General features: G+C 39.0%; 1 protein-coding gene across 2 annotated transcripts in view; it reads right to left on the reverse strand.

Moving 5' to 3' along the window:
* LOC125242085 (long-chain fatty acid transport protein 1-like) overlaps positions 1–11,206 on the reverse strand; it is a 29,363-nt gene extending 18,157 nt beyond the window's left edge. For both annotated transcript variants that reach the window (XM_048150789.1, XM_048150788.1), the window contains exons 1-2: positions 11,120–11,206; positions 5,829–6,076 (exon numbers count right to left, since the gene is read on the reverse strand). In XM_048150789.1, coding sequence (XP_048006746.1) covers positions 5,829–6,043 — 215 coding nt within the window. In that variant the 5' untranslated portion in view covers positions 6,044–6,076; positions 11,120–11,206. The remainder of the gene's footprint in view (positions 1–5,828; positions 6,077–11,119) is intronic.
* Between the last annotated feature and the right edge of the window lie 2,948 nt (positions 11,207–14,154).

A 14,154-nucleotide genomic window follows, 5' to 3' on the forward strand; every position in this document is an offset into this window, starting at 1 on the left:
ATTATTAACTAGGTATGTGTTAAAATTACGTTTCCGTGGATGTCATCCTATCGTCACATTCTTAATTTTTATACTAAATTGACAAATGTCTTACTCCTTGCATCAATAATTGAATGGTACCGTGAATACTTATCTTTCTATTAAATCTTATTAATCAGAGGGTAACTAGAGAGTTTTTGTCAACGAACATTGCAGACACATAATAAGCAGATTCAAGGGTATCACGGTGCACGGTTAAGCCCATATTACCACGTTAACGCATGGTATTTTTCAACCACAACCACTCAACAGATAAGCTTAACAAAGGATAAGGTATAGTCATGGTATAGTGCCATTTTAATAAACATAAAAGTAATATTTTAGTGAAAGTATAAGCATTTTTTGAATTTGTACTCGAAGCGTCGGTTGTAGCGTAGAGACAATGCTAACAGTGGTTATTTAATAATAAGTCGAATTTAGAATTATAACTGTTGAAAACCTTTGGATAGAGTAAAAAACTCAAATGACTGGAAGGAAACTTTATCTGAAACGGTTACCAAATCTAGCAGTTACCCTTACAAAAGGTTACCTACCCATATCGTTGGTATTTTTATAACCACTTCTAAATTAAGCCTATCGGAAACCCCGGATCGTTTATTTGGTTATATTTATTTATTACTTACATATTAATATTTGAAAAACCGCAGTATTGAATATAAATTTTAATTCAAAAGTAATTAAGATATAACCTCACGATACCTACATTTTTATTCATAACTTATAGAGACTGCATCCGATCTTATCTTCTCTCATGAAACGCCGCTGGCGGACCGAACGGGCGTGTCACGTGAATTCGTACGTACGTACGGACGGATCTACGAACGTACGTACCCTAATTTCACGTGATTTATTTTCACGTGACGAACGAACCAGAAATCCGTTGCCGTGTATCACGGCAACGTGCGTACGGCTACGTGTTCACGATACACGGTCACGACCGGGAGCCCTAGTTGGAAGTTTGTATGGAGCATTCCGTAGTTCTCAACTTTAACGCAAGCGAATCAGCGGGCAAAAGCTAGTCTAAAATATACTGGTTTGAGAGTTAAAGGAATCTAAAATAAACTGGGCTATTGGTTCACAGAGATAGACTAACAAGCTAACAAGGCACCCCGTCGGGCTTTTTTATGAACTTTCGATATTAACAGGGGCGGCTCACTCCGCGATTCTATCGCCGCGCTACAAGTACATGCCGGCGGCCGCGAGTTCGCGGCCTAATCAGGGGTGGCTAGCGTTCTCACGGAACGCACGTTCGCACTTTCTATTGTTATTTTACGTAGCGAGTTTTTTTTTAAGGTTCATATGCGATGTCCGCGTGTGGAATGGCTAACAATGCTAAGTTAAATAGACATCATGAATAAAATATGTACCATAGGACATTCTTAGTATTCTTACACAGATCTACTATTGATTAAGTCCCACGGAAAAGTTCAATAAGGCTTGTGATGTTGGAATTGGAACTTAAACCAAAATACTGTATACCTAGAAAGTACTCAAGACTTAAATATAATAGTATAAAATTTTATCTGAGTAATTAATTCGTTTTAATTCATAGACAACCCTATCATCCGATGCTGCGCACGTGCGGCTGCCCATACAACCATTTCAGTCGCAAAATCTTCAAATCAGTAACTAACTGTCAAATGTGACATAACGCGTGGTAACGTCGTGCAAACAATGCGACCGTATTGATACAATAACAAAATGTAGTCGTCGTGTGCACTCGTTACGGTAACAAAATGTGTACGAATTTGTGGCTGTCAATGTCACTGTCAGAATGACTTTTAACGACACTTTATTAGTCGACGTTTGCACACATAACGGTAACAACATGTGGACGAATTTGTGGCTGTCATTGTCACTGTCAGAACGGTTTCTGACAGTGACATTGACAGAATTTGTACACACATGTGTAGGTCTGATTACCGAACTGCTCCTAAACCACTGTATCCGCAAATGACAATCTGAAATACGAAGGTTTCTCAAACTGTCTTGTGAAGTTGTGGACTGGTTCATTTGAATCATTTAAATATGAGCGAATTAAATAATAATAAACGACGACGACCATTTAAGCACTCTTCGACATTTTATAGAAATGTGGGAAAGTTAAGAAAAGTGCAGAATGATAATACAAATAGATAAGCACTTTATAGTTACTTAATGTATTAAATATATAATTTTTAATTCTTATTGATAAAAATGAAGTGTAGTCTTGCTTTATACAATAAAAGTAGGAATCAAATGAAATAGAGTATTTACTGTGATATTAATAGAATTTCTGTTACGCAATGATAGTTTTTTTCAGTACAGGGTGGCTAGCCGAATGGCACAATCGCTCACGAAACGCTCACGAAACGAAGCGCTAGTAGATATCTATCTCTATCGCGCTTGCGTATTGGCGCGACAGAGCCAGCGGCGTATCGCTTTCGTTTGGCGTCGGAGAAATGCCATTCGGCTACGGGGCCTGATGCTGCTTTTTTTAACGCAGTAGTGCGAGCAAATCAAGCAATGATTCATTTCTTGTCTGGTCGAAACGAAACTCTTAGCTTAGATTTAGGTACTGAAAATCGTCGTACGATACACGTGCGAAAAGGACATTCACAACTCGTGTCGATTTAAAACACTCCCTTCGTTCGTGTATTAATTTATCGCAACTCGTATCGATTTTCCTCTTTTCCGCACTCGTATCTACAAGTATTTTGTTTGGGTTACAAAAAAACACATTATTTACTCTACTACGTTTTATTTATGTCTCTTTAACATTACAAATTTGTAGACACTTATCTATACAAAAATCTTGACAAAAGAAGTACAGATCGCTGAAATTAATGTTGATAGTAATATTAACGACGACTACTTCAACAAGTGCCAATTGTGAAATGCCGCAAAATACTAGTTGCTCTATAGAAGACCATAATAATATGATCCCCAATCCTTTACAACCCAGCAGCTCGGTACGCACGTTACATTTTTTTTTAATCTTCTTTAGTAAGGGCAACTGAGTACGACGGCATATTTAATTGTTTATAAGTTTGAGGATACCTGGAAAAAATTAATACAAGAAGCCATTTTGAAAATATAATAAATATTCACTGCTTTCGGTCACGCTTGTACGCTGCGACCATTTTGCGACCGTTTGTCGACCGTTTTGTGACCGTTTGGCGACTGTTTTTTACATGGAATATTACCGTCTTAATCCATATTTTAACAACTTTATTGGTTTTCTAGGCATTATTTTTATTATTTCAGTATAGTATATGCACCGGAGCACTAAAACTTCACCAATCAATATACATAACACGCAAACACCGAGTAGTCAATAATATTATTACTGGTTAAACTGAGGTAAATTGATGGCGCGTTGATAAATTTAGACTTATTTTATGAAATCACTCGAGCAATTTAATTGGCCATGGTAATTAGCCCACACTATATTACAAATGCAAACAATATTTATCTTTAACAAATTCTTACGCCATTACATTTTAATGTCAAATGATTTTATTTCTTTTTTACTTTGACGTCTCTGACAGTCGCCATTTGAAAAGAATGAAATGAACGAATGATTTTGGGAAAGTAGTCGCCAAACGGTAACAATGTTTGCACGCGTAGTGCACACTTCTGTCACTTCTGTGACCATTTGTGCCTGTTACCAATCGTCCCCATTTGGGTCGCCGCGACTAAACGTTGACCGTACTGCGACTAAGCATTGAGACCCGAAGACCTGTGTGTACACAAAATAGGAGGATTTGCGTAGGAACGGCGACCGATTATGGTTATATGGGTGGTTTCTTTGTAAAAATTTTGTAGGCATTTAAAAAGGCGGCATTGTGGGCCTTCTGTACTTGTACTATTATATATTCTGTGATATTAATTCTCTTATACATTACATATTACCCGTAAATAAAATTGGCTCAAAATGTACGAATATCGATATCGTGCCTATTCGATGAAGAAAGGAGGCCGAATATTCGGCGTTCGACCACAACTATTCTTTCATTCATAATTTGTAAATTCCCGTTAACAACACAATGCTACTTGACGCCGAATGCATGCAAGAATGGTGGACTTTGCTCTGTTGACAAGCAAAATGAATGAATGGGCAGTGATACCGATGTAGGTAGAGCGCGACCTATGCTCCCTTGGTAACGAATTAATAAAGCATGGAGTCAATCATTCGATTATTGAAGTGTTTTTAGCAGACATCGTAACTTTTCCAGCAATTTCGGTGCAGCACAGTAGAAATAAAGGAATTCACACATGTGTTTTCAGGGTAGATGTGATCAATTAAGGCTCATTTTACTGTTTAATAATGCACTGTTGAAGCAGAATAACGCAAGGAGGATGGTGAATTAATATCCTAATAAGTTAGTATTCCAGCTGGGATTCGGTCAAATATATTTCTTTAACGCGACAATGCTGCTCCAAAATTGCTGAAAAACTTACAATGTCTGATTTTTACCTAAAAACAATTTGTTTTTAGGAAAAAATTTAGGTAAAAACAAACACGACTAGGACAATTTGTTTTAGAATAAGTATTCAAAAGGTTCATAACCTAACCACAAAATTAAAATTTTGAAAAAACCCCCGCCTGCAACATAGTTGACCGATTTTCATGAAACATGGCTAAGAACACTCCCGACTAACTCAGCTTTCAGACAAAAAAAACTAAATCTAAATCGGTTCATCCGTTCAGGAGCTACGATGCCACAGACAGACACACACACAGACAGACAGACAGACAGACAGACAGACGGAAAGACAGACAGACAGACACGTCAAACTTATAACACTCCTTCGTTTTTGCGTCGGGGGTTAAAAAGATCTCGTAAAACTTTTTGGGGCTGATTTAAGAATTATAAAAATGTGTGGAATACAAAGAAATGCTATTAAATTTGCATTACTAATGCTAAGAATTGGGGATCTAGTGGTGTTGACCGATTTCCGTTCCTTTAGTAGGATTTAAATGGCTATTAGTGGAGATATTATTGAACACAATCAACCGGTAGAAGTTCAAAAATTGGCCTCCAGTTTCTTTGCGGAAATTGACATACTTAAATGATTTAAGCGTCAATAAATTCTCAAGGCTGATTAGTATGTATGTGTTAGAAAATACTGTTTATGAGTTTCATGTTTACGACATCCCGAAAATAGCAGGTCACAACTGGATGAGACTAACCCAGGACCGGGAGAAGTGGCGTACTAGAAGAGAAGCCTATGCTCAGCAGTGGACGATAAAGGGCTGATACGATGATGATGATGTTTATGAATCATCATTGACCATTTTCGCGGGCCGTAAGTAAGTTATAGTTGGTTATAGAGACTTTCAAACGTCTGGTAAAGCTTGCGGCCGGCGGAAATGGTCTGGCAATACTGATTATCAATTCATATAAGAGCACCTCCAACACTTTTGATGTTTTGGGTGTCCATTCGCTTACTATCAGCCGACCTGTCTACTCGTTTGCCTTCGATTGCATAAAAAATAACAGTAACTATATATAAGTAGATTCATTCTTGAAAAAAATACGAAGGTTTCTTCAGAAAACAACTTACAACATGTCCCTGTAAAACGTCTTTTTCTAAATGACAAAAACCTGGTATCTATCTCCGGTCATCAGATACGCGGATACCAGGGCCACAGAAGTCATTAGGAGGCTCAACCCTCTGACGAGCCATGTCAGGAGCACGCCAGCAGCTCCTATTGAAGCGAGAATGGTTCTTTCTTCCATTCCGCTTAGAAGAAATACATGCTTAGGACTACTTTGTCAACAATCAATCAGAAAATTACTTACAACATGTCCCTGTAAAACGTCTTCTTCCAAATGTACACCCATTGGTATCTATCCCCGGTCATCAGATACGCGGATACCAGGGCCACAGAAGTCATTAGGAGGCTCGACCCTCTGACGAGCCATGTCAGGAGCACACCAGCAGCTCCTATCGAGGCAAGAATGGCTGTTTTCTTCCGTTCCGCTTCTTCGAAGCGGATTGCTGATTTTTCTGTCATGGTGTTATGTTGAGTTCATAGTATTTGTGAAATCTGGAACAAGAGAATTGAATAAGATTTTACAGGTTAGACTTTTCAAGAGCGACAGAGTTCAGGATCAGGATGCAGGTATAAGAGGCTAATCGTTCACGCACTGTAGGTAATATAAGAGATACAGTTTGGCAAAAAAGAGTAGGACTAGTACTGTCTTACCTATCAAATAGTTCCCGCACTCGGTGGCAAAGTTTGTTTAACCATAATGCCTCGAAACCCTCGCAATGCTCAAGATTCCACTTTATCTCGTTACACTTGCGGTTCATTATTGGAACCTTTCGCTTGCTCAGGTATCATATTGCCATTTGCGGTTAAACAACTTTTCCCTCTTGTAAAACAAGTAACAATTTTTTTCGAAAATGTTCCAGAATCTTCTCATAGAACGTTCATTGCAAAAGTGTATTAAGTACTTGATTAGTAGGTAAGTGATCATCATTCACTTGCCCTTTTCCCATTACTTGGGGTCGGCGCATTAGATCTTCCATTCCATTCTGCTCTATCAGCCGTCATTTCCATGCTTTTCGCTCTCAAATCATTCTTCACACAGTCGATCCATCTGAATGGTGTCGCCGGAAGACCAGCGCTGACTGTATGGTTAGCATTATGCTGAGGCGGGACCATTTCGTGGTAAACGATAATTTTTATATTATGTTTTAATAATTAAATGTTTGTATTTTTAATACCTATTGTAATTTACCACGAATAAACGATTTCTATTCTATTCTATTCTATCTTTTCTTAGGCCTTCCACTATTGTATTGTACGTGGTCGAATGCATATAGTGACCCTGTGGCAGTCCACCCAAGGCGGAGACGGAATTCGTTGGTGGTTTAGACGGTAGGTAAACTGATTCGTTCGTCATCGCCCCTGATTCTCCCGGACCGGATGGCATGTGTAAATGCATTTCCCCAAAGTAAAAAAAAAAAAAAAAAACTATTACCCTTATATCCATCCACCTTCATATTTACCACTCGTTTTAAGTATAAAACATTGCTATCATCCCTCCGCATTAGTGCGTTTTCACATTATCCGATCCGATATCGGATGTCGGACCGATATCCCATACATTACAGGCGCCATCTTGGATTCTTTCTATAGAAATCCTTCCGACATCCGATATCGGATCGGATAATGTGAAAACGGCCTTAGGTACATGACATGCAAATCTACTTTCTCTCACCTTGTCTGTCACTGGCGCTACTCTCAGGCTTTCTTTTTAACCCCTGACGCAAAAACGACGGGGTGTTATAAGTTTGACGTGTCTGTCTGTCTGTCCGTTTGTCTGTCTGTCTGTCTGTTTGTCTGTGGCATCGTATCTCCCGAACGGATGAACCGATTTAGATTTAGTTTTTTTTGTCTGTAAGCTGAGTTAGTCGGGAGTGTTCTTAGCCATGTTTCATGAAAATCGGTCTACTATGTCGCAGTCGTAGGTTTTTTCAAAATTTTAATTTTGTGGTTAGGTTATACACAGGCTAAAATAAAAAGGACCGTTCAAACTTTGCATAGTGACTTTTGAAGTTATAGTGAAACACTGTTATTATGGGATCAATGTTGAAATCTCGTAAAAAAATTTGACTGTTCCGTAGAAATGAGCGGCATCATGATAATCGAAATGTATGAAACAGCAATTTTTTTTCTCGATTTCAGCATTGGTCCCATAATAAAAGTCCCTATGCAAAGTTTGAACGGGTCTTTTTATTTCACCGTGTATACTCATTCCTAAATAGAAAAAAAACCAAATGTTTTTTTTTTTCAGAATTGGAAAAAAAAATCATGAAAAAAAACCGAGCACCATGGTTTTTTTTTCTAAATATGTTTTTTTTTTCAGATGAACAAATAATTCCACAATAACGGTTTTTCGTGAATCGTAACGTGTTTCAATAACAATAACGTACATTTTAATTCGATTAACATTCAACTCAGTATAATTACAAACGTTTATTGGGGTATCCCCGATGCGGCGTGCAGCGTGGAGAGGCGGTGGTGTTGCCAACAGTAAATAGCGATAACTACCACCTATAGATTTCGTAAATGTTACTTTTATAAGACCAGAAATTAAAGTTATTTGATTAAATTCGTTTAATAGTTAACATTAAGTCTAAAAAACCGTATAAATGTATTAACTGCTTTACAAATTCTGAGATTTCGTACATTAGAAAAAAAAACTTACTCCAGAAAACAGAAACTTTTTTCAAGCCAGAAAAAACCGTTTTTTTGCAACCCTTATCATCATCATCAGCCCGCTGCAGTCCACTGCTGGACATAGGCCTCCCCCAAGGTACGCCACAGAGCCCGGTCTGCTGCTTTATGCATCCAGTTTCCGCCAGCCCCCCTATGCAAATCATCCCGCCATCTAGCCAGAGGGTGTCCCACACTACGTTTACCAAGACGCGGTCTCCACTCCAGAACACGCTTGCTCCAGCGGTTATCGGTTCTGCGACATATGTGGCCAGCCCCACAGCCTTTTTTGCAACCCTACTCATTCCGAATCCTGTTCAGTCTTGTCACACCACACATCCAACGCAACATTTTCATTCACAAGCAATCTTCTCTCATCCTTATTCTTGATGGCCCAGTAGGCCTATCACATGATTGCCGCGAGAGTATGTCGCCGCGAGATAGATGACACGTCTTTGTCTAACTGTATTAATTACATAAGGACGGGTTAGTTTATCTCGCAGCGACATACTCTCGTGGCAATCATGTGCTAACCCTACAGCACTCACTTCCTTACAATAAACACATACCTTCTTACTTGATAAGTAAGTAGTTGCAAATATTGTTGACCACTGAAATTTAAATCTAGACCGTTGGTACTTTATCTTGGCTACCGCGTATCAGGTGTCGATCAGACTATTTTAAACGCTGTATCATTGGGTGAAAAGTACTAATTTTGTTTGCAAAGCGTATTGTTTCCGTGTAACCACATATATTATGCCTCCATCTAAGGAATTCAAGAAAAGGCAGAGCATGTTTATTCTTTATTTCTTAACTACTTAGGGTCGGTTACACCAAACCGTGTGTCTCCATTAAAGCGTTCGTTCATGCGCGGATCCAGAGCTCATGACCCCCATGACCCCCCCCCCCCCCCCCCCCCCCCGGAGCCTAAGTTGGCCATACAAATAGACCACTTGACCCCCCCCCCCTGGGGCCCCGGGCCTTTACCACGTGACCCCCCCCCTCCCTGGGCACGAAGCTGGATCCGCGCTAGCGTTCGTTAAAATATTGTATGGGAAGTTTCATAGACGTTTGCTGAGTGATATGTCTGTCAAATGTGGTTGATGCAACTGGCCCTTAATGTCAAAATTTTACCTACCGAAAACATGTACACAGTAAGTTTTATTTTTTTTTATTTTATTTTGTTGTTATTAATTTAAGTTAACAGTAGATCTCACAAGAGAGTAAAATTACATATTGATGGCGAAAGTGTGTATTGAATCCTAAGCAGTAAGGGAATCGCCCACCTATGTGGAAATAATTTTGCTACACTTTTGCATGGAAGAAACGACCCCATTCCGAAATGGTTGAATGGTGAAAAAACAGGTAAAATTGTCTTTTTTTTTAATAACTTAACAGTGTTTCCCAAAATTGGCCACGATTATGGATTTTTTAAGTACGATGTAGTTCTACGTCCTGTTCTTTGTTGTGTTACATTTTTTTACTTAGTTTTATCATTACAGATAAAGGGAAGGTTACAGCCATTGGCCTATTTGACCACAGTGACATTGACACTTGACACTGACGATTCTGTGCCTATTTCTGGTAGATAAGTAACATTGTTACTCAGCGTGAATATTGCCTTGTCGAACAGGCAATGAACGGCAAAGTGTCACTGTCGGCCGACAATGAGGAGGCACACTGACATTTTATCCCGCCAGGCGGCGCCTGTGCAAGTGTCTAGGCATGCCACTGTCATTCATATGTGAGAGAGAGAAAAAACATATCATCTTCCCGCTCTCACGTATGAAATTCTTTATCAGTGCAATGGACATGCAATGGACTAATAGGGTGGCGCCATCTGTCATAACCTTTGAGTGTGCCTCCTCATTGTCACTGTGGCAAAGGGCACATATTTTATCGGACAAAAGCATGGTCTTACGCCGTGACTTGCGTGGGCGACGGTCGCGCGATGGTCGCGCGACGGCGATGCGACGCATACGAAATCAAACCTTATCCACGAGCGACGAGTTGACGTGATCTTTTAAGTGGAGATAGTTGAAGGGATGGAAAGTGACATAGATTTTGTCTCTTTCTAACGCGAGCAAAGCAGCGGCCAAAAGCTTAGTGGTTAATAAATATATAGGTATTTGTTTTACAAGGGAATAAAATTGATGTTTAACCATTAAGGCTATTGATACACAAACGAAAAATTGTAAAATTAAAATTTGAACAATAAAAAATGGAAGTTGGAGCGTTGCGAGGGTTTTAAGGCACGAGTGATTCAAATTTTGCTCCGATCTCCCGTCCCGTCCTGATTTGACATGATTATTATATTTGGCTAAATGGTTATTTTGCACAATAATTTGTGCAAAATAACCCACTACGCCTTATACGAACAGCGTGCGTAGCCGAATGGCATTTCTCCGACGCCAAACGAAAACGAAACGCCGCGCCAGTTAGTCTGGCTCTGTCGCGCCAATACGCACGAGCGATAGAGATAGATATCTACTAGCGTTTCGTTTCGTGAGCGTTTCGTGAGCGTTTGTGCCATTCGGCTACGCACCCTAGTAAATAAACTTAAAATGAATGTTCACCAATTTATTATGTAAATATACTTTTCTTTGGTACCAAGTTGAAAATAAACTGTGTGATAAGTAAATTGTGTCCCATTCAATACTACATGTTATTCTTTTTGCTTGGTTCCTGTATGTAAAAATAAATAAAACAACTCAAACAGGCTCCCTAACTCATAAAACCCAGCAAAGTGTAAATTAACTCCGCATTTGTAAACAAGTGCACTAACGTTCAATAAACTCAAAACAAACTAATAAAAAACAAAACACTGGCCATAAGCAAAGACGAAAGAAATACTAGAAAACCTACCATAAAAATGTATCACAAGTAAAAAACGCCGAAACTATGCGATTAACGTTACAAAACACGAGTAGCGTGCGCACGCGACGATAGATGTGACAACACTGGGTTTGATTAATAGTTATTACACTATAGTGCAGTGATAATGAAAAGTATAAATAACGTTATTTTTAACGTTTCCTGAAACGAATGACGATGTCGCTAGTCGCATAATCGTTGTTTTTCATTGTACACATATATCCTTATAACGTATGTTAAATAAAATTTTGTCGATGATATTTTATAAATAATAAATAATACACACATGTGATAAAAATACTATAATAAACCTAAATATTTTAAGAACAAAGGATAATTATTTTATATGTCATGTGGTTACATATTTTATAACTGTATTTTAGTTAGTTTACGTCTGAATAAATTGCGTTAAAATAGAATAGAAAAATAACGTAATACTAGTAGGTATGTTCCAAGGTCATCGTTAAGAAACTCGGACTAAAAACTAATCAATATTTATATCGAGCCTAGTATGAAGTACAGATACCTACCGAGTAACGTTGTTATACCGAGTAACGTTATTTTAAAACAACGTTTTTCGTTACTCTCATTCTTTAGGCTTCACTATACTCATTTAATTCTGAATCAATTCTCTTAACTCACCGACTACGGGTAAATCAAAAAAACCGGCCAAGAGCGTGTCGGGCCACGCTCAGTGTAGGGTTCCGTAGTTTTCCGTATTTTTCTCAAAAACTACTGAACCTATCAAGTTCAAAACAATTTTCCTAGAAAGTCTTTATAAAGTTCTACTTTTGTGATTTTTTTCATATTTTTTAAACATATGGTTCAAAAGTTAGAGGGGGGGGACGCACTTTTTTTTTCCTTTAGGAGCGATTATTTCCGAAAATATTAATATTATAAAAAACGATCTTAGTAAACCCTTATTCATTTTTAAATACCTATCCAACAATATATCACACGTTGGGATTGGAATGAAAAAAAAATCAGCCCCCACTTTACATGTAGGGGGAGTACCCTAATAAAACATTTTTTTCCATTTTTTATTTTTGAACTTTGTTGGCGTGATTGATATACATATTGGTACCAAATTTCAGCTTTCTAGTGCTAACGGTTACTGAGATTATCCGCGGACGGACGGACGGACGGACGGACAGACAGACATGGCGAAACTATAAGGGTTCCTAGTTGACTACGGAACCCTAAAAATCATGATCTCTGTCAACATATATGTAACATAAGTATCTAAAGGTATACTTACAGCCGACCCAGCTGAAGCAGGGGCGACTCACTCCGCCATTCTGTCGCCGCGTTACAAGTACGGTCAACCAATTTGAATCCTAGGCCACTCTAGAACTCTGTCTCATTTAAACCATGTTCTATTTTGCATAAGAAGTCACATTGACGTTTACTGTGCAAAGGTTCTACAGTGGCATAGGAATCAAATTGGTTGACTGTACATGCCGGCAGTCGCGAGTTCGCGCCCCATTCAGTGGTGACCGACCTTCGCGTGGCGCAATAGAATTCAATGTCGCCTACTCGCGTGCCGTCCGTTTGTTAATGTAGGTAATAATTTAGAATGGCGGCTTTTAGCGAACATTAAAGGAGTGAACCTTCTGTACTTGTACTATTATTTACTACACGGCGATCGTAACACAGTCTGGCTCTCGTCGTCGTAGTTTCGTCGCGCCAATACAGAGCGACAGAGTTCTATGATACAGTTTACAAACCGTAAGCGATTGTGACTCGCCGCAATATTATGCTAAAATACTATCTCTTTCTGTTTCACTAGCTCTCCATTAACTGAAGTCATATTGCTATCAATATGACTTCAGTCGCCAGTTAGTATTGTGGCGAGTGACACCTTCACTCTGTAAGCGATTATTATACGATGTGCCCTTTGCAACCCAACAATCTCCGGTCAAAGACACTTTTACGCTTTACGGCCCACGGATCTTTTATCTCATTCGTAGTGTGTAGGTCTCATTCACTGATGGTTCATGTTATCTCGGCATAGGTAATAAATATATTGTAACATTTTAATAAATAAATAAATATTAAGGGACACTTTACCTTACACAGATCAACTCAGCCCCAAACTAAGCCAAGCTAGACGACGATATACATATTGGTACGGTCAGGGGCGGCTCACTCCGCGATCCTTTCACCGCGCTACAGGTACATGCCGGCGGCCGCGAGTTCGCGGCCCATTCACTGGCGACGACCTTCGCGCGGCGCAATAGAATTCAATGTCGTTTGCACGCGTGCGGGGCGTTTGTTAATGTAGGTAAGAATTTAGAATGGCGGCGTTTTGTGAACATCAAAGGAGTGAGCCTTCTGTACTTGTACTATTATATATTCTGTGGTACGGTTAAGGGAGGCAACAGGTAACCCTCGCGCCGGCAGCTTTCTCGCACAAAGAATTGCTATTGCAATACAGCGCGGGAATGCTGCTTGCGTGATGGGCACCCTGCCGAGGGGCCAGGGCCTGGAGAGTAGTTTTTAGGTTTTTTTTTTTTTTTATATGAGTATAGTTTAAGAATTTTTATTATCAATAGTGTAATATTTAATTTATACCCTAATCCATTTTTCAACAATTGTTTCTGTGTTTATGATAATAATTATACTAGAGTAATATTAACGTACCTACAAATGTAGAATAGATTTCTTTGAAAGAGTATTCCGGCACTTTTATCATTTCTTTTTATAATAAAAATGCAGTCATTCATATTGGTACTTATATTGTTCTATACATGCATATATACATAGAAAACATTCATGACTCAGGAACAAATATCTATGGTCATCAATCACAGAAATAAATGCCCTTACCGGGATTCGAAGCAGGCAGGGTCACAACCGACTAGACCAGACTAATCGTCACTTTAAGAACATGCGCTTTTTTGACTTCGCTGGCAAAAGCCTAAGCGGTTCCCGTTTAGTGTATAAAAATGTAGGCATCAAGCTTTATGCCTGCACTTGGCCACAAGGTATAGTATGATTTTTATTTGAGATGAACAACTTTTCGC

Source organism: Leguminivora glycinivorella, unplaced genomic scaffold (assembly GCF_023078275.1).
Source record: "Leguminivora glycinivorella isolate SPB_JAAS2020 unplaced genomic scaffold, LegGlyc_1.1 Scaffold6, whole genome shotgun sequence".
In the NCBI taxonomy this organism is placed as follows: Eukaryota; Metazoa; Arthropoda; class Insecta; order Lepidoptera; family Tortricidae; genus Leguminivora; species Leguminivora glycinivorella.